Source organism: Phoenix dactylifera, chromosome 2 (assembly GCF_051530095.1).
Source record: "Phoenix dactylifera cultivar Ajwa chromosome 2, Ajwa_hap1_PhDact_Kaust_v1.1, whole genome shotgun sequence".
NCBI classification, from domain to species: Eukaryota; Viridiplantae; Streptophyta; class Magnoliopsida; order Arecales; family Arecaceae; genus Phoenix; species Phoenix dactylifera.
In genome coordinates, this window is record NC_143191.1 from 4,019,396 (window position 1) to 4,045,703 (window position 26,308).

The 26,308-nt window shown below is 37.6% G+C and overlaps 1 protein-coding gene across 1 annotated transcript in view; it reads left to right on the top strand.

Moving 5' to 3' along the window:
• Positions 1-235: 235 nt before the first annotated feature.
• Positions 236-26,308, top strand: part of LOC103702624 (ABC transporter D family member 1-like) — a 40,033-nt gene continuing 13,960 nt past the window's right edge. The window contains exons 1-14 of the mRNA XM_089928669.1: positions 236-325; positions 4,470-4,507; positions 8,041-8,326; positions 9,754-9,978; positions 15,110-15,307; positions 15,446-15,900; positions 19,078-19,213; positions 19,301-19,379; positions 20,999-21,237; positions 21,330-21,634; positions 21,720-21,831; positions 21,930-22,088; positions 22,311-22,410; positions 22,490-22,598. Coding sequence (XP_089784795.1) covers positions 8,072-8,326; positions 9,754-9,978; positions 15,110-15,307; positions 15,446-15,900; positions 19,078-19,213; positions 19,301-19,379; positions 20,999-21,237; positions 21,330-21,634; positions 21,720-21,831; positions 21,930-22,088; positions 22,311-22,410; positions 22,490-22,598 — 2,372 coding nt within the window. The 5' untranslated portion in view covers positions 236-325; positions 4,470-4,507; positions 8,041-8,071. The remainder of the gene's footprint in view (positions 326-4,469; positions 4,508-8,040; positions 8,327-9,753; positions 9,979-15,109; positions 15,308-15,445; positions 15,901-19,077; positions 19,214-19,300; positions 19,380-20,998; positions 21,238-21,329; positions 21,635-21,719; positions 21,832-21,929; positions 22,089-22,310; positions 22,411-22,489; positions 22,599-26,308) is intronic.

The window sequence follows — 26,308 nt, forward strand, 5'->3', positions numbered from 1 at the left end:
ATAAAACGCTAGATTTCTCTCTCCACTTTCAATTCTTGAATTGTTGTTTCCTTCGGGAGCCCGAGCGGTAGAGAACGGATCTCGTCTCCCGTTTTTCTTGATTTGATTTCAATTATAATTTCGTCTTTACACGTAAGTAAAACTCTCCAGTTCTTTTACTTTGATGCTGTTCTTTCTTTCGTTTTCTCTTGAATTTCTGATCGAATTGTTTGGTCTTTCAATTCTATAATTGTTGTGTTCCTTCGGGAGACCGAGCGGTAGAGGGCGGATCTTTCGTCTCCCCGTTTTTCTTGATTTGATTTCAATTATAATTTCCTCTTCACACGTAAGTAAAAATCTCCAGTTCTTTTACTTTGATGCTGTTCTTTCTTTCGTTTTCTCTTGAATTTCTGATCGAATTGTTTGGTCTTCGATACGTTTAATTAAAGGAGGGGTCGGTTTCTGGAAATGAGGTCGGCGATCTTCTTGGATTTCTTCGGTTTCTTGAATTTCTTGCGTTTCTTTGATTTCTTGAACTCGTGTGAGGAAATGAGGTTGGTAGGTGGCATGGTTTAATGTGGCGTTTATTACAAGCAAGAAGGTGGTTGGGGACTGATACCTCTGAGAGTTTTCTTAAGATTCATCACATGGCGTGTATTACAACCAAGAAGGTGGTTGGGGACTGATACCTCTGAGATTTTTTTAAGATTCATCTTGGTAGGGTAACTATCTGACTGATACATCCGTATGAAATGTATCCCTTTGATTCCTACTCAGAATCTAGTAATCTAGAAGAAAAACTGTTTCACGGTCTTCATTTGTCGCTGGAGTATGTAACTGTGCAAGTATATTTTGCAATTTTGAATAGTTCCTTAGTTCTATATAAGTATCCAAGATTTTTTCGGCGAATAACTGATGTGGGACTAAACACACACTTGTATGGGTCCTCACATACTCCCCCCGTTTGTTTAAGATTCAGCATCCTCGTCAGGCTAAGGATCTAAATCTATCCAAATCTAATCACAAACACCACGATCGGCCCATGGTCAACCTCATTGAGCCCATGCTGCGGCATCTTCTAGTCCACATGGGCCATAGGCTGGGTCTGCTCTGATACCATTTGCAACAACCTAGGACTTCACCCAAAATGGCTAGCCGAAATGTATTTTTTGAGTTCCTCAGTCTTGTATAAGTATCCGAGATCTTTCGAGCAAATAATCGATTTGGGACTAAACACACGTTCGCATGGGTCCTCACAATATCCATGCGCAATTGTTTTTAGCTTATCTTTTTTTTTGTTGCCTTGCCACTTGTCTGCATCAATATAGTTATCCTTCCTATGCTTTCATTACATTTCTGAACCCTCCTCATGAACCCTTGGGGTGGTGTTGATGCTAAATTTTCATGTCTATGTTTTTCAAAAACTATGTCATGAAATTTCCTTCTTGCAGATCTGTTCGTATCTTACATTATTAACAGTTGTGGGCTACCATGTTCTTATCAGATGATACTAAACATAAGACTAGATTTCTTCTGGGAAAGAGGCAAACACCTGTTAACTTGGCAGAAGGACATTTAATTTAAATACCTTTATGGATCAAAGCTTGAGATATAGTGTTGTCATAAATCAGAAATAGACTTTAAAGAAAGACAGAGGGAATAAGGAGTAACACTAAGTAAAGGAGCTGCAGTTGTTGTCAGCAGGGTATGTGGCACTCCACAAGTTGAGTAGTGCTGAGCCATATGGAGATGTTTTAAGTAATACGATTCTGGGATCAGGTTCTGATCCTCTGACCCACAGATCTTGCACAAATTAAAAATGATATGTGAAGAAGACTGTGAATTGTGTATGAATTTGTGTAGAACATGTGAAGTATCATAAACAATCAGTGGGCGATCAGGATAGCATGATGCGCAAGAATCTAGACTAAAAAGAAAGCATGAGATATTCATCGGTTATGTGGATTTGTACAGAGGATGGTAGATGACAAGTTCTTAGGATAAAAACGTCTATGATTTATGATGGGTTGCTCTAGAGTCTAGGCTCTAGAGTTCAGTGTTCACAGCAAAATGTAATAACAAAGGCTATGGATATGACGAAGGCAGAAGCATTGGACATATTAAGGAGATTCTAAAGAATGTTTTGTGAAGCTGCTATTGGTATTTTCTACAACTGTATTGCTAGCTTAGTAATGGTAGAAATGCATCTTAATGTTGCTAGACGGGCTTTATGTCATTGAACAGCATGTTGATAAAGGCCATTTTTTTTTCTATTAGTTATTTTTTAAAATACTTAAATTGAACAGAGTAAACAAGATGTTAAACACATTATGAGATAAGCAACAAAGATTTTCTTTAAGTGTTAAAGAAGCATAATCATGAAACACTATCATCCAAAAACTTAGTTAAGAATTCTAATTAGACCTTGGTACTCAGAGTCTTCCACTTGCGATAGTGCACCGACTTCCATATTTGGCCAAAAGCACAAGGGATAAGTAAAGCTGCAACAACAAAAAACACATGCTATAAATGAGTATGACACATGCATGTGTATGCAATTCAAATCTTTAAACAGGAAAAATGTAAGAGATATTGTAATAGATATCTGATATGAACTCCAAATCTGCCCCTAATTTGCCATTGGATCTGGTTATGACAACGTTGATGGGCCAAATTCTGAAGGGAAAAACTTACTAGAATACTGACTAATGTGGGTAATAGAATGATTATGGTTTCTTTTTGAAAAGAAATGTCTAGACAGGACAAGGCTTTTTTGGCCCCCATTTAGATGTGTGAAGGGCTTCCTAGACCAAGGTTAAAAATATGAGCACTACTACTGATCATGTGTCAATGATGACCGCTCAGTTCACTCAGGATGAGGCTATTTGGGATTGGTGCCAAACACAGTGGGGTCGGTGGTGTCGTTGGGGGGCCCACTTGTGCATAGCCAATAATCGGCTTCCATATCCCCTATTGAACTGAGTGGTGATCAACAGTGGGTTATCTATTTGGTAATGCTTCCTATATCGATTAAATGCTGCTCCCTTGCGGTATTGGGTACTGTATGATAGTGATTAAGTTATATTAGTTGGTGCTGGCATGGCAGCCAACACATTCTTTTTCTCTCTTTTGTACCACTGCAAAGGATGTCCAAAGTACACTTCTTCACCGATCCATTTTAGTATGGTTGGTATAGGCTGGTACAAACTGGTACCTATATCGTTGCCCTAAACCCATGAACGTTCTAAATTAAAATAATGATGAAAGAAGTTCCTTGGAGAAGGGTGTTCAGTTACATCGCTTCACTCCCTGATAATGAAAGGGCTGGTACATGCAGCTTCAACTAAATCTTGCCATTCAAATGGAAATCTCTACACTCTCTGTCTTAAGCAAGTTCCCTTTCTCTAGTCTTTTTCTTAGTTTAACTATCTTGAACTAAAATCAATGAGGGATATAGCCACAGATCAGTGGGATACAACCATAGATCAGAGCAGGTTTTCATCATGCACACAAGGTTGCATCTATATACACATCCTTTTTGCTTAAAATGTGGGCGTACATGTATTCTGGTTTAATCAACAGGTTGATGCATGTTCATGTGGATTTGAATAGCCCATGTGTATCAGGAGAAGCTTATCAAATATTGGTTAACTTGAGTAATATATGATTTATCTTATGGAAGCTTGGAGATAATGCCATATTTAGCGGGTGATACTTTATCATTTAGCCTCAGTATCATAAAGTGTGATAAACATGTTAGATTAGAGTAGACCATTTTGGATTAGCCCATTTTGGAGGAGCCCATAATTTAGAGGCCTAGACAAATAGTATTTATTTGCAATTAATAATTAGTGGTTGTTAAGATGTAATTATATGTTCATAAATATGGAATATATCTTTTAGAGTTTCTAGGCATATTGATTACGGTTCATGCATGTGTCTCTTATTTGTGAAAATAATTACTGTTTGTCTTTTAGAAAGTTATGACGTATTAGTTACAGAATAGAAAGTGTCATGTGTTATTTATATAAAGTAATGTCGTAAAGAATGAAGAATTGGATTGTTTGAGTTATTTCTATTTGAATTTAGTGTCAGATTCCCGTTGATATCTCTACTTGCTTCTCCTCTATCCTAATCTCTTCCCCCTCTTTTGTTTAACCCCCTAATATTTCCGGTGTCATAGTGACTCTGATATTATGTATTAATATTATTTTCTTCATTTTTTTCTTGATATACCCTTTGCTAAATTATATTATGTTTTGTGATTTGTTAGGAGTGATCTACATGACCATAGGGATATATATCTCATTTTTCTGTTTTTTTTTTCCATCTCTGCTGCTGTAGGGCCAAACATGGGTGTGGCTCTTTGGTGGTCTCTTTCTTCTTCATATTTGCAGCAGTTGGATGCTAGGAGCAAATTTCATCACTAATTGATTTTATCGTTAGGGTTGTTTCATTTTCAAATTATGCCTTCGCTACAATTGTTGCAGTTAACCGAGCATGGCCGCAAACTTTTGGCTGCAAGGAGGTACATGAAATGGCTCTGTTCTGTTTTTGCTTGTTTTGTACCTCCATGTATAGATGCTTAATGCTACTATGTTAAATCAGTACAATGGACTGTAGGATTACAGATATGGTTCAACACATGACTATAAGCTTTAGTTAACTTATTTCTATTGATTAGAATTTAAAATGCTAAGACCTCTCTTTGTGTTTGGCTACGACTGGCACATACTTGACAAGTGGGCTTGATTTTAATGCAACTGTACTTATATATTCTTGCTACAAGAGTTAGCATGCTGACTCTGGGATTTTGGATCATAATAACCTGTGTTAGTTTAAAACCGTTAATGTGTTACTAAAAGTTCCCTCGATGGGTTAGTGAAGTACGAAGCTATTTATACTCCAATCTACTTGGTCTCCACTCTCCAGTGTTTGTTAGAAACTATTGCCTGTGATTGCCCATTAATTTATGCATCAGTTGAACTAGCAAAGACTGGAAGGACCAACCTTCTCCCATCGTTTTTATTGTGAACTACAAACATAGGATTTTCTCCAACAAATCCGCTGTGCATCTCAAAATTCATTGACAAATTCATGATCCAATTCAAAGTTCTTAAGGTCTGGTGTTAAGGCAGGTCCATGGGACTTGGTGATGAAATTTTTTACAGAGGTTCATTCAATCTTTCTCCTTGATTTTTGATCTCATTTCCTCACCATTTTCAAATACTATCACTCTGCACTTATTGGACAATCAAGTGGCTATGATCAATATTATGCTAACAAATGCAATGGTATGATGTCATGAAGACAGTGGAAGAGAAAATAAATAGAAGGAAAATTTTAGTTTTTACCATGATGAAGTTATAACTGAGTTTACTCAAACCCATTATGTTTGAGCCCAGCTAAATTAAATCTTTTTGAGACTGACCTATCTGCTCTAGTCTGACCATATGTAACCAAGCTAAATTAATTAAACCCATTTTAGCTTGGACCTTGACATGAGCTGGTAATAAGTTTAGGTTTGTTTCTGTAGCTGATTTGGGTAAACCAGTGACTAGCCTTATTTTGTTTCACGCAACAAGTGCAACAGGACTCGGCTACTGCGCGCACACACACACATATATTGATAGCTGATTTACATTCTGACTTATTTGGCCTTATGTACATAGTTTTGTGTACATGTTGATGTATGCTTAAATGAATTATATTTTAAACATGCGAAAACAATGAATTTAGGGCATCTAGGGCATGCATTAATTTTATCTATATTATTGTGCTGTTTTGGTTGAAATAAATGCTTTGTAAGTTCTTCAAGACCATGGCTATAAAGACCACTATTAAGTTCTTCATCTATGGTGATGAGACAAAGCATCCCATGCATTAGAGTGTTCACAAGATCAAAATCATGCCTCCTAACCTTGTGCTGACGAGCCAAAGGTAATCATGTAGTTAATACATTAGGGAGTTCAATTCAAAGAAGGTTGAATTATTTTCTCTCTTTATGGTGTCTAATTTTCTGCCACTGGTTATTAGTTGTGCGTGTCCCCGAAGGGAAGTTATCATGATAAAGAAAATGTACGATGGGGCGGAAGGATGGATTTGCTGTATGATAAGGAACTTGATCCTTGCCAATCAACGGCCATGGGTCTTCTTAAAAATCATGAACCACTCATTGGTTTCATTGAAAAGTTTTACTTGCTAATGTGGAGGCTTTGTTACATTTTGGGTTGCTCTTGGTTATAGTTCTGCTTTATAGCAATAAAGATTATGTAATGTATAGTTGTTATTATGTCTTGCATCTATGCTCCTCGGTGTCATGTTAGAGACTACATCTTGTATCCCTAACTTAAATAGTTCTAATTTATTAATATGGAAAGATAAATTTATCTTCACACAGGATGCATGGCTTTAGATTTGGTGCTTTGTGAGGTCAAACCAGCTGTTCCCACAGATTCATATATGTTAGAGTGAAGGCTAAGTATGAGCGATGGAAACAATCTCTTCAATTAAGCATACTACTCATACAAATCCACATTTCTTGGAATATTAAGAATTTTATCCCTGATAACCCAACTACCAGGGTTTTCCTAAACATTGGAAGAACTCTTTGTCAACTTGGATAAAGCTTTAGCCAACAACCTGATGTTGGGCTCTCATTGATGAAATATTATGGAAGTAGTGGTGTGGTTGAGCACGTCATTAAGATGAAAGATGTAACTTGCCCAACTCAAGTCTCTTGAGATTGACTTGTCAGAAGCAGTTTTTGTCCAATTTGTTCTCAATTATTTGCTAAAAGAGTATGGACCTTCCAAGATTCATTGCAACACACAAAAGGAAAAAGTACTCAATGGACCAACTCTTGACGTTGCATGTTTAGGAGGAGAGGTTAACATGTGAGAATCTAGAAAGCATCCACCTAGTATCTCATAAAACAAATAAACTGCCAATCAAGGTCATCAATCTCGATACCTAGTACCGTATCAGAATCTCACCAATCTCGGTACCGATGCGTACCGGCCCGTACCGACCAGTACCGACCCATACCGACTTGGTACCGGCCCGTACCGAACCGGTACCGGCCCGAACCTACCAGTCCGTACCGGCTCCAATTTTTTTTTGGTTTTTAGCCCAATGGGTACAGTACCGGTTCGGCTCGGTTTGGTTCGGCACCATACCAGTACCGATGCTCACCGGTACATCGGTACAGTCGGTACTGCGTACCTTGGGCACACCCATACCGAAACAATCCTTTAATAATTTTTCTTACTTTTTATTTCGATACGCCTTAGTATAGGTCGGTATGCCTTGGTACAGGACAGTATAGCTCGGTATGGGACGGTATGGGGCTTGTACTGACCCAAATTTGGATTTCGTATCGGCTTCCATCCGGTACACCAATGTCCTTGGACTCGGCGCTTATTATAAACTACTGTATGTGATCATGCATTCACACTTGAGATGAACTAGTCTCCTCTTCTTGCATTTATTGTCAACTGTGAATGTAGGATTTTCTTCACCAAATATTCTGTGTATCTCAAAATTTTCTTATGAATTCCCAACCTAAAATTCTTAAAAAGAAAGGATCAATAACTTAAATTGTTGTTAGAATATGTGTCACCGATCTCCATTTCTAAGCAAATGTCACAACTCACGGCACTTGTTATTCGATATTGTGAATTTATATTCTACTCCATTTTGTGTCATGGAAAGCTTGGTAGATTGGTAAGGAGATTAGTAATATGTCATAATCTTACATATTGTTAGAATTTAGCTATCTGTCTAATCTAATCTGGGTGTGTACATATCTCTGTTTGTCTGCCTGTCTCCCTGTCTATCTGTTTGTGCATATCTTTTTTTCTCTCTTTGTCAATGTATACATTAACAGCTATAATTCTATATATATCTTCATATGTTTCAAAGCACCTGAGAGGATGATTTGATGGCCCCTACATCCTTTTAATACACTCAATATTGTTAACAGCAAGCAGTTTGACTATGTTTTGATCTTTTTGTTGCAAAGAAAATTATTGAGACTAAGATATGGTATTTTGCCAACAGGAGAACACTTGCAGTTGTCACTGGTGTCCTCATGGCTGGTGGAACTGTTGCGTATGTACAACTACGTCTGAGGAGCAGGTCCATGAGGTCAGATTCCTCTGTTAGTAACCCAGCATCTGGTGATAGTAAAGAGAACTTAATTCAAGATGGTGTAAATGTGAATTCAATTAAGAGAGCAACATTGAAAAGAGGGGGACTAAGGTCTCTACATGTTCTATCTGCAATCCTGCTCTCACAAATGGGTCCAATGGGCATGCGGAATCTTCTAGCTTTAGTAGTTACAGCGGTAAGCCTCTTTTTTCTCTTCTTACCTTTCCTCTTTTACATACATGATTCATCTTTTTTTAAAAATTTTCTTGGAAATGTTCACTTGGCCATACTTCTTTTGGCATATGGCTTAATTAATTTCACATGCTTGTAGTGATGGTTATAAACTTATAATTATGTTATGCTAGTAATATGAAAAAAATAGTATGTAGAACCATATCTGTAGTTATAAAAGAAGGCAATCTAATCTGGTTTTTATCCAAAATGTATCTTAGGGACTGTTGACTTGCTTCCGTTATCTTTGGAGAGTGGCAAGTAGCTAGGGATGGTTTTAAGGAATTTGTGCACATGGTGTGAAGTTGGTGTGCATGCACCATTGGATGAAACAACAGGAATGTGGAACTTGTTTATTTTGTTTTCCTCCTAAATATGGTCTGCTTTCTTATCAAGAGGTGGGTAGGGAATTAGGGACTTACATGTTACCAAGAAATTCTTTTATTTAGGTTATTATTTTTGCCAGTAATATCCATTGAATGTAACAATGCTAGTGTTGCTAATCATCTTCTTGTTCACTGTAGAGTTTTCTATTTTTGATTTGGAGCTAGGTTCGTCAGTCCACTATCGGAGATTGTATCGGCCGGCTACCGGTTTAGTACGGTATTGAAAGTACCATACTGAGCCGAGGTGTACTAGAGATGAAGGATTGAGAGAAGAGGAGGGGAGAGAGGGAGAAAACCCTAACCCTAACCCTAGAAGGAGGAGAACCAAGAATGGGAAGAGAAGACGGAGGGGAGAAAGAGGGAGAGGGAGAGGGAAAGAGGGAAAGGGGAGAGAGGGAGAAGGAGAGGGAGGGAGAATGAGAGAGGCATACAGGGCATTGGCATTGATTGATGGCAATGATGTTAGCATGGGGTACTGGTGGAGCCTCCGATGACGGCTTGGAGGGGCTTTGGAGCTCCGGTTCATAGCGGAAGGAGGGGGGGGGGGGGGGAGAATGAAGCCACGAAGGTGTCGAGGCACCTTGGGGGTTTTGAAGGCCGAACCGTCCCAACTAGCCGAGCTATCTTGGTTCTTGGCCAGTTCAGTATGGTCCAAACCATCCAGTTCGGGACGCTTTGGGGAACCCTGATTTGGAGCCACTTAAATTTGTTGAATCTGTTGGGGTTTATCCAAAAAATCAAGGGTCCTTAGTAGCGAACCAGTTGTTCTTGTAAGATTCTCTAGATCATCTATACTTTGGAAGTAACTTTAATAAATTGAAGAGAAACAAAAAGTAGGCATTGTATGATGTTATTGCCATTTTGCCAGGATCTGTTGTATTACCATCTGTGCGCTTAATTCTCTTGGGTGACTTAACTTGAATGTGGATATTCTTACTTCTGTATTTATGCAACACCTAGATTACCGTAAGCTGGATGTTACAATCAAATATAATATTTATTGCAGGTTTTGCGAACTGCCTTAAGCAACAGATTGGCAAAAGTGCAGGGTTTCTTATTTCGAGCTGCTTTTCTTCGGCGCCTACCATCTTTTTTTCGCCTGATATTTGAAAATCTGCTCTTATGTTTTCTCCAGTCCGGTTTGTTTTCTACTTCAAAGTACCTAACAGGTGTTTTAGGCCTGCAGTTTAGAGAAATCCTAACAGACCTCATACATGCTGATTATTTTGAGGTAAATGCCGCTGAAGTACACAGCTTGCTTGTTCTTATTTGATCACTAAGGTTGATGCAATTCTTGTTTTTTTCTTTAATTTAAGCACTTGTTTTTTTCTAGTTTGATTTAGAATTATCAAATCCAATATATCTTGAGTTCCTTAGATTCATGGATAAGATTTCATTTAGAAGTTTCTGCTGAATAATTTCTTTTACCATATAACTACATCTAGTTGCGAGTATTTGGCAGTCAGATGGACAGCAAATATTCCTGATCTGTCTTATAAAGTTGGAACCCACAATTTGTACAAGGGAACAGATTATGAAAATCATAAATTAAAGCAGCACATGAGTTGAGGGCTAAGACCTGAAAAGCAATTCTAAATGTTGGTGTCTGATGAGTTCCACCCATTGACTGGAAATGATGGTGAAGAGGGAACGATATTAGTTGCACAGAGACTGACTGGAATTCCAACAGGACTCAGTGGAGGGTACAATATTTTTTTATGGTACCCTTGGATCCAAGTGGCAGGAGTGAAACTGCAGAATGGACTAGTTTCAATGTCATAATCAAGGAATCTTGCTTCTTGGAGACTATAGATGCTGCAAGATTTGTCTAAAATGGCAAGTTTATGATCATGCTGCTTCTTGACGTCTCAATGAACATAACTGGATACATGTGGTGCTTACAAATAGTATATCTTAGTTTGCACTGAGATGTGTTGTATTACAAATTGTCAAACATTTAACCAAAAAGAGTACACAATCAACTAACTATTGATGATTTCTGAGTTTATGGTTAATTCTTAAAATTGGGCCAAGGAGATCCTTGGTACAGTTAGTTAGAGAAACTGGGCTTTACTTACACAATTACAAAAAGTAGGCTTTTGGGTGTAGCAAAATGGGTGGAAAGAAAATATAAGGAAAAAGTGGAAAAATTGAAAGAAAAATATGATGTATCATGTTGTTCAAAGCAGGGTCCGTTGTACTGACCGTACCGGTGGGTGCTTCCGAACCGGTACCACTGGTTCGGCTTGGTTTACACATTCAAAAGTCCCAAAAAATTTGAAACCGGTACGGGCCGGTATGGTCGGCCGATACCGACCGATACGGGCCGGTACTGACCAGTACCGATTTTTAACGCCGAACCGGATTGGTCAGAGCCCGTACCGAAACCAGTACCGATTTTTAACACCGAACTGGACTGGTCAGAGCCGGTATCGGTTCGGTACGGGCTGAACCGGCCGGTACGGGCCGATTTAGCATTCCTTGGTTCAAATTTCAAAGTAAGGTATGTCGTCTCGGTACTGGGCCTGTACTGGTGCTACACTATCACTTTGTCAGCATGGTATGGTTTGGGACCGGTTCGGTGTCTGAGTGTCGGTATGCCTCTCGTACCATATACGGGTACCGAACTAGTACGGTATGGTATACCCCGTACTGTCCAGTTCGGTATGGTACGGTGAACTTTGGATCAAAGGAATTTATTGGGTGCAAAGTTTAAGAATAGAGAAAATTTAAGAAATATCAAGGGGTTTCCATTCTCATTGTTGAGGAACAACGCCAAGAAAAGAAAAGGCAGAAGCTATTACAAAAAAAGTATATATGAAACATAAATCCTTATCAGCTTTAAATCATTACATGCATTCCAGAATTTGATCCGATAATTTCAGGGGAAAAATTTAAATATAACTCTTTTGTCAAATGTATATATATATGTACATTTGTCCTGAAGATTATGCATCACTGCTGCTGGATTTGTTTTTCTCTATGCAGTCAAATGATAAACTCAGTAAAACTGTTCATCACTATACGTAAAATCTTTCTTCATTTGCATTCATGATCGCCCAAAAATTATTTTTGCTGTTGAATATGCTAACTATTTCCTCTTTTTAAGATCTTATAGGTTTATTTACTATCAAATTGACCCAAATATTTTCAGTAATAGATAGGTCTCTAAGGTCAGTAAACAAAGAGTACCTGTACTTTGTGAATAAGTTCATTATATGGTCTAATGTTGTGTCTTCTTGAAGGCATGCCAAATTGAATAGAGTCAAACTTGTTTCACACATGTACCAGAAGATTTTCCATGAACCATGGCTTCAGATGAAATCCATTTGCATTTTGCCCAAAAGTTCCACAAATAGATGTAGCCACTGTACATATACTACCAGCAAAGAATTCTTCGGTTTTGCTTATTTATGATTTCCATATGCTGCCTGTTTTATGATATCCTGATTTTAGCTTCCTTCTATTAAGATATATTCGATTGTTTTCCACCAGTTGGTGTTTGCTTCCTTAATTGGGTTGAAACATGATATAATGCTGAAGTTTAGATCTTATTCATCTTGACAATGTTGGTTCTTCCAGCTGCTGTACAGAATCAAATCTACAATGTGCTTTCACACCCATGAACTGGCACATGGTCACTGCTGTTTTTTTGATGGTTGAGATTTGAGAATAGCCATTTCTATCTTTTGAACACTACTTCAAGTGATGCAGCAATGAATTTCTGCTCAGTCTTATATACAGCTTACAAAATCCAAGCACAAGGAAATTGACTTTCCTATATTTGCTTGAGTTTATAGTTATGCCTTTTAGCTAACTACTGGATCCCAAAAGCTTAAGCTGTCGGGGAAAGGGTCAACAATGTATATGAAGCCTTAACCTCCTGCCTGCACTCCCCTTCCCCTCCGCCTGAGTTTCTCTTGGGGGTGTTCTTCCAGCTTGTCTCATGTGTGGCATGGGCCTAAGCATAAAGGAGTTAAGAATGATTCAGGATAACAACTGGAGTCAAGTCAATACATGGTTAAAGATGACATACTTGTGAATTTAAAAAAAAAAAAACTGACTTGGAGAGCCAATAACCTCCAGCGCTGATACCATTTTAACCGATCATTGAACCCCAAAAGCTTAAGCTGTCAAGGAGGAGGTCAACAATGTATATCAGAGCTAACAATGGCTATCCTACAATGTGTATCATGGACCTTAAATGTCTTATATCAAGAAACACACTTCAACAAAAAAACAAGAATGATACAGATAATGAGACCTCATATTATAAATTTGTGGATATTGAATTCAAAGCGAGGGTCATTCTAAATTTCACGCCTTATTATTACCATGGATTTAAGAGAACTCTGTGCCAATATGTGCTGTACTAACATGGAACTAGAATCCTGCACTCACGAGCAATGGTACCTTTTTTATGTTGTTAAAATTGACAAGGCACAAGATTCATGTGTCAGCATTATCATGCCACATCACATGCTGTGCTGGCTCATGGGTACAGATACCATTTCTGTATTCTTGTTTATTATTGGCTGGTTGTTCTTCTTTAGTTTCCATAGCTTTGTGAACTCTAAACAATGAAAAGAAATGTCCTGTCCTTCTGGATTTTAGCTTTTCATCAGGTTTTTCAGTATTTATGATATCAATCTTTCTAGATTTTTATGTTTGTCGATAAGAAGAAAAGTGTCCACAGGTTTGTTGCATTAGCATTATTGTTTAAGGAGTTTTCGTTCTTAGGGATTTGTTTGTTCTTTGCAATGCTATATATAGGTACTGATTTAGGCATTGCCAAAGGTTTCACCATTGCATTTTTTGGAGGAAGGTAGATTTTGTTTTGTTTTGTTTGTTGCTGCATGAATTTGGGGGCCTTTGTGTGACTTTCTTTGATGGGGCTTTCATATTAAAATCAATGGGCTTCAGTCATGCCATCCAAAATTGCTTGGGTTTGGAGCATTCTTATGACTGATGGTCCTTCTATATGCCAAGTGTGCAAGCAATTCAAGAGGGGTCAAATTTTGGTCCTTTTTTTTAAAATGTGAAAAGAGATATTTAAGCATGTAAAGTAGACGCTTAAGAGGATTTTACTTTTATTTCAAGAACGTTAATCCTTTTTTAAAAATTTACTCTTTCTTGACCCCTTTTGCCTGAGTTGTTGCAGATGTTATTGCATGGGTGGGGGATTCTTTTGAGTTTTGATGCTTAAGAGAATTTCAATTTTATGTCCAGAAGTTTAATCCTTTTTTTCTTTTAGTTTACTCTTTCTTGACCCCCTTTACCTGACTTATTGAAGAGTTTATTGCATGGATGGGGAGTCTTTGTGATTGTAGTTTCTTGCATGTCACATTAGTGGGCGTCTCAGTTGCGGGTGGTCATGTTAATGGTTTTTCTTCACTCTTAAGACAATGATGCATTGATAATAAGATTTCAGAAGAAACTGTTCATCTGTTTTAGGCATTTTGATTGCTGAGATATTTTGGTTTGTTGTTGTGCTCTTGGTGCTGGCTATTGGCCACCTCAAATTTCAGGGTACCAGACAGGCTCATTTCTTTGCTTTTATACTTGAGCATATTTATGAATCAGTGAAGAACCTGAATTTTACTTTTAAAAAAATGTACTTAAAATCATGTTCTCAAGTGCCATCTATTCTGGTTCATGTCAATTTGCACGTACCTTATGGGGCCATTATTTGCACTTCGTATGGGTAAGTATAGCATCTATTTAACTCTTTTTTTTTATTTTTTTAACTTAGCTATGATTAAACAAGTAATACGCAGAATTGCCAATCCAAATATGAAATTCAGTCACTTCTGTCTTCAATGGTTAAATGCTGGAATGTGATATGTAACTGGAGCTTTTTTCTTTTAAAACACCAGTTCAACGTTTTTCAGCTTATCTATTTTATGCCATTTAAACTCTTGGAATCATATTCTATCAATAAAATTAACATGCATGTCCTTTTTGTCAATCCTTTTTTACTCTATTAAATGTTACTTTCATCATCTTGCGACAGAAGTGACTTCTCTTTTGGAAGGAATTAGGTTATACGGCATTTATATATTACATTTTGCACTTAATGTATGATAAACACCAATCCTTCATCACTTCTGTAATGGCTTGCATATGAGACTGTGCGAGCAGAGGTTGTTTGAGTAGAGGAACTTTTGGTTTGCTCATCTATCACTAGATATCCACTATAACTTCACATTCTTCTGTTGTTATATATAACATGGCTGATTGTCTTTGAATTATGTTTCTTATATTATTCATTTAGCTGCAACTTTATGTTGGATGGTGATATTATATGTTATCTAACTATTTAGCTCAAAAGCATGACTGATTCATCCATCTTTTGGATACAGAATATGGTGTACTACAAAATATCACATGTTGACGGTCGAATAACCAATCCAGAACAGCGGATTGTTAGTGATATACCAAGGTTCTGTTCAGAACTGAGTGACCTTATACAGGATGATCTCACTGCAGTTACTGATGGCGTGCTATATACTTATCGCCTTTGTTCTTATGCAAGTCCAAAATATGTGTTTTGGATGCTGGTAACCAATTTATTTTTTTGTCTTCTCGTAGTAGATGATAAGTTTTTTGGCTATAAGCCTGTACATTGTTGCAAGCTATATTTTCCCGCATCATAATATATTACTGTACTACTTGGATAACAACCTTTTGCTTTACAGGCGTACGTGGTTGGAGCAGGGGCTATGATTAGAAATTTCTCTCCTTCATTTGGGAAGTTAATGTCCAAAGAGCAACAACTGGAAGGGGATTTTCGACACCTTCACTCACGGTTAAGAACCCATGCTGAAAGTGTAGCATTTTATGGGGGAGAGAAAAGGGAAGCATCCCACATTCAGCTGCAGTTTGAGGGTCTTATTAGGCACTTGAACCTTGTTCTTCATGACACTTGGTGGTTTGGAATGATTCAAGACCTCCTCTTGAAATACCTTGGTGCTACGGTAGCAGTTGTCCTAATTATTGAGCCTTTTTTCGCTGGCAATCTTCGATCTGATGCGTCAATGTTAGGAAGAGCAGAAATGTTGAGTAATCTGCGTTATCATACAAGTGTTATAATATCTCTGTTCCAGTCTCTTGCGAGTCTTTCTACCAGTTTTCGACGGCTGAATCGTCTCAGGTTATTTCTCAATCCATTATATTAGACCTAGGAAAAGAAATAATTGTTCCTCGTACAATGGGGCACCATTTGTTTCATTTTGGTTCTTTTTTTTTTAACTTTTTTGCTAATTGATTACTTGAGTGAATAATGATATGTTTTCAAGACAATGATGGGTGTATGGTGGTGGTATTAATATCCATATGTTTTTGGTGTCGAGGAGGCTGGATAGTTGTGAGGTCTGGTCAGATCTGCCCTCCTTCCGCTCTTTTCTCCTCTCTCTCTCTCCCCTCCCCTCTCCTCCTTTCTCTTTTCCTTAATCTATCTGCTCGTACGGTCCCCTCATGACTAAGCCAAGGAGAGGAGTTTGGCCCCACACTGCTCTCTTTCTCTTCTTTATTTCAAAATCAAACGGTCCAGTTTGGTTATGCATGGTACTAGCCAGTCCCGACCAGTTTTGGCTAGGATAAGCAGGACCATGGAATGCCGTACCGGCCGGTACGTACCGGTCCAGTCCTAGACCGGTACCGGAACCACAAGAAAACCGGTATCTCCGATTTTCTTGTGCGAACCGGCCGGATTTTTTTTTTTTATGAACCACAGCGCGAGGCGCTGTGGTTTTTGGCTCGCGGTACCGGCCGGTACTGTACCGATATCGGCCGGTACGTACCGGACCAGACCGGTACCGTAGCGGTCTGGCCCGCCACCGGTACGCCGACCGGTACCGGTACGGCGGACCTTGAGCAGGACAACTGGGCACATTAATGGAAAGGTGTTTTGCAGGTGTCTCTGTTCCCAGTTTCCTGTTGGAATGACATCGTACTAATGGTACTGTCCTGTTTTAGCATGACCTAAATCCTTTGGCCAAATTAAGCTTAACTGTCTATATAATAAGGGAGCCTTGTGTCCACCAAATGAGTCAAGAACTTAACAAAAGGGAGAGCTGGACTCCGATCTGGCCTATTCTTTGGAAAAGACTGCCTTTTGGCTGTCAGATGAGCCAAAGGGCTCATTGATAAAGGAGAATGGGTACTAATCTGGCCAATTCTTTCAGAGGACTACAATACCATTGGATGAACCAGATGGTCATCCTGCATAAGGAAAGCATGTTGAATCCAATACATTCATTTAGGAATAAGCAACTTAGTGCTGTTAGATGGGTTGCATCATGACCAGAGGATTGGCACTCCAATCCTTTTTTGGAGTAAATTGTGTGACCCCAACAGAATTAAGCAAAATATTGCATGAACATTAGCACCTGGACTGACTTTTGTATTTCATATGAGGAAAGGTAGAAGAGCAGGCCATTTTATGTAAACTTAAACACTGAACTGCAAATATGTCCAGGTGGTTCAACTAGTAATAGGTTTTGAGGTTCAATTCACTAAAACAGAGTTTAAATGATGCAAATCCTTCGGTATTTGTTCTATCCAAGAAGTTTTAAAGGTCATGTAGAAGCAGTATGGTTGCCTACTTTTGCTGAAATTATGAAGAAGGAAACCTATTGCAACTTAAAATTGTGTCATGTCTTGCGGATATGATCTTTAGCAAATTGTGAATTCTGCAACTCCAGAAATTATTGTCTTGTACTCAAGATTTAGTTGTACCTGTGGCAATGGAAGATATCTTTGCTGCATAGGTCACAGATTTGTGTGCTGGTCTTACTGTACTATAATTATTTGAGTGTAGCATGGCCTTGATTCTCTATTAGATAACATTTATAGGAGTACCTAGAGCAAATTTTGGCTAAGAAGAACAACTGAAACTGCACCTTTTTATTGCTTTGGTTGTAAAGACCTAATTTTGATGGCTTCTATGTGGTCTTTGATATTTACTTCAATAATATATCTGAGAAAGGTCTCTTCTCCAGATTATCTTATTCCTCTTCTTAAACAACATATTCCTTCAATTTCGGTAAACAAAATTATTCATCAGGTTTTTTATTTTTTTAGAGGGTTATTGAATTTTTGTCACTCTCTTCAAGAAAAGTAATGCCATTGATGTCCTTTCCAGCAAACTATGGAAACCTGATACCATTTATTAGATGTTGACAGACTCCCAACATATCATCCTTTCTTATACGTTATACGTGCCATGCATAGCCTTTTTTCTCAACCAAGAGAACTCCAGCCAGCATTTCTTTAAATGAAAAAAATTACCTTCCAAATCCAACTGAATGATGCCATTGATGTTCTTGCCAGCATGCTGGAAAACCTGATACCATTTATTACACGTCAGACAGAGTCCTCACTTATCTTCCTTTCTGATATGTTATGTTGGTCATGTACAGCCATCATTCTCAACCAAGAGGGCTCCAGCCAACATTTCCTTTAGTGAAAAATCGGCCTCCAAGTCCGGTCGCTTGCTCCTGTGCCTTCTGATAAGATGTTTTGTACAATTCATATCTGGAGCAATCATTTAAGGGTTCCTCTATGTTAGTGTAATGACAGCATCTCAAGTTTATGCTTTGTATGACACTTGTTAACCATTGTTTCCTCTGGAATCCTCATAGTAGGAAGGACATATCATACTTCCATTCTTTGCTTTGCCTTTCATCTTATTATTAGAATTTTCATCTTTTAGTATACTCCCTTGATCGTTTAAACATCTCTCCCATTCTTTTCCTGAAATCAACCATTTTATCCCAATGTTCCTAGCAATATCTTTTCTTTTCTTTTTTCTCTGTATATGTATATGTTTGCCATTCATGTTTATGTACACATCTGCATCTATTCAGACGTGTGTTGGTGAGGGTGTGCACATATATGAAAGATTGCTTGCAATCCTCCGATCTCAACACCAGGTAGCAGAATGGACTTAATGAACTGTAAAGTCATTATATTTCTGATACAGACCTTAACACTGCTGTATCTTTTATTTTCATTCTACAGTTTTCTGGGTTTAAATGTCAGATTTAAGGCATTGTATCAATTTAATTTGCTCATTGTTCGATGATGGGTTCTAGTCGGGTATTTCATTCACATTTTGTATAATCTTAGATTACTCTTTTGTATACATTGAGCCACTTGCTTTCCTTGTGCATGACTTGTTCTGAGCATCTAATTACTGTTTAATAGCATGTGGTAGGCTTGTTAGGTCATGCTGAACTACCTTTCAAAAGTTCCCCAATATCCGGAGTTTTATTTATAGTTATCCTTATACTTATCGAACACTATTTTGTTTTCTTTTCTATTACAGTGGTTATGCTGACCGGATTCACGAACTAGTGTTCATATCAAGAGAGCTGTCTAGTCATGTCACATCTTCAGTTCAAAAAAATGCTAGTAGTAATTATATTACTGAAGCAAGTTACATTGAATTTGCAGGGGTCAAGGTACTTCAATTTCACTAGGAATTTTACATATTTACTTGAAATTGTGCTTTGTAATCTACCTTTGATACTAAAATCAAGTGTTTCCAGGTAATTACACCAAGAGGAAATGTATTGGTGGACAATTTGTGTCTTAAGGTAGAATCAGGTTCAAATCTTCTTATCACAGGTACTCTGCCAATTACTTACTATCTTCTGTCATGATGTATGATCAAGGATTCTAAAACTAAAGTTTGCCACAGCGAGTTTTCACTTCACAACCAATCTGATATGTTTAAATTTTTCTTGCATATGTTTTATACGGCTGAGCAATATATGATGAATAAAAGAATTTTGGTTTTGTTATCCTCTGTCACATCATCTTCAAGTGTTTGTATTTGCTGTTTAGTAATTTAAGGTTCATGTTTCGAGTGTTATTGATGATTCAGAAGATTTACACAGAAATGACATTGTTAAAATCTAGTGTAGAATAGACCAGTGCTTAGAAGATTATAACTCATACAAAATAAAAATGCTTGTGGAGTCTGTTAGGTTGGAAGAAGTTTCTGAGATTGCTGGATAATAAAAACTAAACAGTTCTCCATCTTTGCTGCTTGACATATAAATTGTACAGATGCATAGAGTTACTATCACGCAAGTTGAGTTTCTTGAAACTTCTTTGCCTATATTTTAGTTGGCACTAGGCAGTTTTCGCTTTATTGTTTTGTGACTTTTGTCCTTGTCAGATTAGAGCGTCAGACCCAATTCTAATCATATGCCCACTTTATCTCTAGTTTCAACTATCAGAGCCTAATTCACCTTTTTTTCTCTTTCTCCGTAGTTGGATCTATGCCTCTTGAAATCTGATAACACCTTTCACACATATATTTTATTTATTTATTTATTATTAAGTGCATTTCACTCGTTGAGCCTGTGCTAACAAATTTTCTAATGAGGACCTGTCTTTCAAAATTCAGATCATATAATTGATGAAGTCAATTGTACTAATGGAGTGTTTTAACTTTTAACAGTATATTTTCATATAATTTTGTAAATTTTCTTCTTTTTCTCATTGTTCAATTGATTCTCTCCTTTGCTACAAAAGAAAAGGATGAATTATTTGTCAGTGTATACTGATAAGTTTCACATTATGTACTGCTATTTTCAAATTATATGTGTAAATATTCCTGTATATGCCTCTAAGTTCAGACAAGTTACTTTCTTGGTTGGCTTCATACTCAAAAATATCTAGTCTTGGATAGCGACTTGAATGTTTAGAAGATAAGCTTATGGTATTCGCACAGAATAGAGATTAGACAAAGGTAATGAAGTAGATTACAATCAAGCAATGAGCAGAATGCCTTCACTCTATCTCCTTCCCTTTTTCCGGAATAAGTTGAATTACCAGAAAGCCTTCTATTGCTTAATAAAAAGAAAAAGGAACCATTTAGCATAATAACCAACAGGAATTGGTCTAGCTGGTTGGTACCCTCTACTTTTGGGTTGAGGCCCCAAGTTGAAAGTTCAAACCCAGGTGGTGGCATGTTACCAATCATTCTCAAAGAGGAACAACCTGGCATTCTTTATTTCGACAAAAAAAAAGGATTAGAATTTTTGTTTATTTAAAAGACTTACCAAATTCTGGTGGTAGTTGTGCACTCCTATCACTTTCAATTGCATCTGCAATCCTAATTAATTTCCTTTTCCCTCTACAATATCAGGTGTATCTGACATGGGCTATCAGATGCAAGTAAATGCATATCTTATATTTTTATTAATGCTTATTTTTTCCTTCTATTTCCTTTTCAGGTCCAAATGGAAGTGGAAAAAGTTCCTTGTTTCGGGTTCTTGGAGGACTTTGGCCACTGGTTTCTGGCTACATTGTAAAACCTGGGATTGGATCCGATCTGAATAAGGAGATCTTTTATGTGCCACAACGACCATATACAGCTGTTGGAACGCTTCATGACCAGTTGATTTATCCTCTTACAGCAAATCAGCTGACTGAACCACTTACCCTTCATGGAATGGTTGAGCTGTTGAAAAATGTAATAGCATTTGCATTGCGAACTTATCCATATAATAGAGTAGATTGTTTATTGATTGAGAGAAACTAAGTGAACCACTGTTCAATTGGCAGGTTGACCTCGAATATTTGCTTGATCGTTATCCCTTAGAAAAGGAAATAAACTGGGGTGATGAACTTTCCCTTGGTGAGCAACAGAGGCTAGGAATGGCCAGACTGTTCTATCATAAGCCAAAATTTGCTATTCTTGATGAATGTACTAGTGCTGTCACAACCGACATGGAGGAAAGATTCTGTGCTAAGGTTCGAGAAATGGGGACATCATGTATTACTATTTCACATCGACCTGCATTAGTTGTATTTCATGATATAATTCTATCTTTGGATGGGGAAGGAGGGTGGAATGTTCATGTCAAAAGGTTACTATTCATAATTTGTTGTTTTTTCTTTTGTTTCTGTATAGAATTTCCAACACATTGCAAACTCTTCTTTCTGGTAATGCAGGGATGATTCTTCTGTTCCTACTGAAATAGGTTCCAATTTGTCAAAATCATCTGAGACTGATCGTCATAGTGATGCACTAGCTGTTCTGAGAGCTTTTGCTACTACTGGAGAGGTCAATAATTATTTTATTATTTCTTGGCACCTTACATATAAAATGTGCTGAAACTTTGCTGTTCTCATTGGTATTTTTTTATGGCATATCATTGGAAGAAGAATGCATTCTTGAAAGCCAGAGTGCATTCTTATTCAACAGAGCTGATAGCATCATCTCCTGAGTTAGATGACAACATTCCATTGCCCCCTGTTCCACAATTGAAAAATGCTTCAAGAACATTGCCTTTAAGAGTTGCAATGATGTTTAAAATATTGGTAATCATCTTCTACCTGAAGAGTTTTATCTTACTGAGCTTTTTTGTATTTTTGTAGTATTGCTAATCGCTAGTAGCTTTAGTGTAACATCAGGAGTTAAGAAAACTGGATGCTATTGCAAAAAGGTTCTTTTGAAACATATAATTCACTGTTAGTTGGAGATGAGTTTAGAGTTTTGTCATTATCTGTTTGTGATTTTCCTTTTTGGCTGCTTTTTTCTAGGTCCCAACACTTCTTGATAGACAAGGTGCGCAATTTTTTGCGGTTGCTCTACTTGTTGTCTCTAGGACATGGATCACAGACCGTATAGCTACTCTAAATGGTAGGATTAATTTCTCATCATGAATTTGTCATGTGAAAGACTAAGCGAATTCTTAAGATGCATCTACTGAATCTTACAGGAACTAGTGTTAAGTATGTATTGGAGCAAGATAAGGCTGCCTTTATTCGATTAACTGGCATGAGTGTTCTTCAGAGTGCTGCATCTTCTATTGTTGCACCTACACTAAGGTATATACTAACCAGCCAATGAAGAGAATTAGTTGGAATATTTATGAGATAACATTTTTTTTTATGAATATTTAGTTGGAACATATTATCTTTTATTTTTTTTTTTGATCTACACTAAGGTATATACTTTTTTTCCTATTCAACCAATTTGCAGCTCTATTGCTTATGCAATTAATATAAAGTATAAACAGTTTTGATTTGGCTTTCCACATATTAGCTCATTCCCATTGCTTTTATATTATTAAGCCTGATATGTTGCTGACACTTTCCTTATCAGTCTAATCTTTTGGGTTCAATTGGTTAGTTAACGTGGTACCGGAGCTCAGGTTTGCTCATGGTCACTGGTTAGAATGACCTCCAATCTAGTCTTCATATGCATGATCTAATCTACACATGAGGAGAGTGTTAAGCTTGATATACATTGTTGACTCTTTCCCTATGAACCTAAGCTTTTAGGGTTAATCGGTTAACATGTGTGAATTTCTGACTTCTAAGAGCATAGGAATTGGCCAATGCTATGTGCAATATGTACATATTGGTATTGTGAGCTTGTTGGTAAGGGCGCCGACAAGTTGAGCTTTTCCTAATTGAAGTCAGGCTTATGCCCTAACAGTTGGTCTTTGATTAAACTTTTTCCTTAAGATTATCTTGGCTTGGATATGCTCTAACCAACTGATACTTAACTTCTTAGGTACATATTCATATTTCAGAACATGGTCTGTTGTGCCGGTACCGGGCACTCGACCGGTTGCCTGGCAGCACGGGTCGGTATAGGTCTGCAGCATGTTGTGTCGGGCCTGTACCGACACAATAGAGGAGGCAGGGGAGAGGGCGAACGAGAGAGAGAAGGGGGAGAGAGGGAGGGAGGCCGTCGGAAGCCGGCGCCTGGGCAGCAAGCGGAGGCCGTGGCTATTCTCCTGTTTCATTCGAAACAGAGGTCCGACCGCTAAAAAGTTTCACGATTTTTAAGCGAAGTGCCGACCTCCGCCGGCCTCCCTCCCTTCCTCCCCCGCTCGCTCTCTTTTTCTCTCTTTCTTTCTTCTCCCCCTCCGGCAACGGGTTTTATTTCCGTTGCCGGAACTGTCCCGGTCTGCCGCTGGGACGTCTCGGTACGACTAGAGTCGCCCGGTTCGGGACGGTTCTGCCGACCTTGTTTCAGATGCTCAGGAAAAAAAAATCCATACATAATACCTGGCCATATATATTGTGCTTGTCTATGGTTTTCATGATCTAGTTGTAACAATGTATTAGTAATATAATTTCTCAATCTTTGCTAGGGCTTCTTATACTAATTGAGTCACTTCTAAGGCTCAGATTTAGCAAGCAAATCCAAATCTATGCTATATCTTGCCTAACAATAAGTCAAAGAAGCTTGCTTATTGAAACCCTTATTTAACAAGTGATCGAAAATAGGCTTTCAGTATCTATTATGCAAGGTGTCCTAAGGTTTCAAAATTAGTTTATAAAAATTATACATCAAGTGGATATGAGGGCATTTGTGGTTTAGGCAGACCATTGGATAAATGCATTTAGGGAAGATGTTTTATTGCTACCTTCTATTCAGAAGAGATATTGCAGTTGAAGCCTTCATTGGTCATGCTTATTGACGTACATGGCCTTCTGGTATAAATTTTAAGAACAACATTTTCTATAAGATGCCTTATGTGTTTTGACTCCTTTGTCCACTTTACTTACTGCAACTTCATATTTTAGTTGCCTTTATGTCCGCTTATTTACTCGCACAATCATGTCACTTTATTTTGTGTATAATGGTTTTTTGTTTGTGTAAACTGATACTGACATAGAACCTGACATTTTCTAGTTCAAGTGTATGGACACATCAGTTTATGAGCTTTATCTGAAGTTGCCTTGTTGGATTCCTTATGTTCATCACACAATTAGACATATATTCTTGTTAAGTACATCTTTGGCCTAAACAAGTAGAATCAACTCCTCAAAATATTAGTGCAGAGGCAGATCATATGGTTTTATCAGAATCTTCTGGTTTATTAGAAAATAATATTCTTCTATCAAGGGTTTAAATACTGGTACCGATCCTCTTGCTGGTTTTGTCCCAGAAGGATATAGTGCCAGGATGCCCCATACGGACACTTGGGATCGTCTGGCCTTCCGGTACCTACCAATTTTTTTTCTTTTTTTCTTTTTAATTTTTCAACTGTTTTTAACCTTTTTATTTAAAATGAAATTTAATGAATTTTGATATGTTTTAATGGCCTTAAACATGTTTATGAGTTAGTAGTGGTGTATCTGGTGTCAATACTGATATCAACACCTGTGATTTGAATAATATTTAAAATATAAATATGCATTGAAAAAATAGCGTGTTTTAGGGTGATGAACACCCTTTAACATATATTTCATATCATATAGAATTTTTTATTTTTTGGATAAATTAGTGGCAGAAAAGGAGTGCAACTTAATGCATGAGGTGATGTCGAGGAAGCCAGATCATAGTGAAGGGAGGTTGGATTTGCCCTCCTTCCTCTCCTTTCTACTCTCTCCCTCTCTCCATCTCTATCATCCCTGACCCCCCTCTTTCTTTGTTTCTGCCCGCACATGTCCACCTTCACAACCATCCTACCTTCGTATTGCTTACTGTTAAGAGCGGTATGGTATTGGCAGTTCCTGAAGTGCTCATGACAATTTGAACCTTCTTGGCAAGGTTGAATTTGGTTTATTATATGATATAACTGTCAAGTTGGACAACTTTGTCAAGGTTTGGGACTCTCTCGCAATAAAAATGTCCTGATTCATTGTCCAATTTTATTCAATGTTAGATCTGGTTCAAGCTGGGTCTACCCGACTCACTTCCACATTACAGATAGGAGTCCCCTATGTAATTCTTGAGTTCATCTGACTATTTTTCTTTTGAAACAAAGTTATTTTAGAGGGGCCTTACAGGTGGCATGGTTTTTACATAGAATATATATGACTTAAATACAGGAACATGAGGCCGTATAAACCATAAACTATGAAGTCACAATCAACATTTTCTTAAAGCTATTTAAACTTTTTAAAATAATAACTTAATATACCAACCATCATGCCATGAGAAAGTACATGCCATTCTCAATGACATGTCAGTTCCTTCACAAAACCAGAGGAAAAGTCATGCCTTTACTTTGCTTCCATAATAAAAATGGCCATCTGTGGAATAATCCATAATTTGATGTGGCTGAACAATGAGATTTCGAGAATTGGACAGTGAGGAAACGACGTAAAAAATTTCCTAATTTGGTTCGAGTCTTGGCTTGCATTGCTCTATCATGTCTCTGTACCTTCCTAGAGTATCTTTCACAGATAAAATACAAACTTAAAAGTGTGGTTCTTTGTTGATAAGCTTCTGCATTCTCTGTCTATTATCTAATTTTTATTTCTGTGGTATTAGCATGTCCTGTTGTCATATGTAAGTTAATATGTCCAATTATTTTAGTTGGTTGTCTTAAATATGTATTTTATTTAGTGTAACAGATTTTAGACATAACTCATTACATTTCTTCAGGAAAATTGTTTGAATTTTGATTATAACCTGCTCGGCGTACTTTGTTTCAACATGCTGCATACCTTCATAACATGTGTATTCCATGTGGTTCTTCTATACAATACTATGATAACTACCATTCTACCAACATTTCTAACCTTCCAAGACTATTTTTGTTAAATTTTTGTCATCAACTATTATTGTTTTC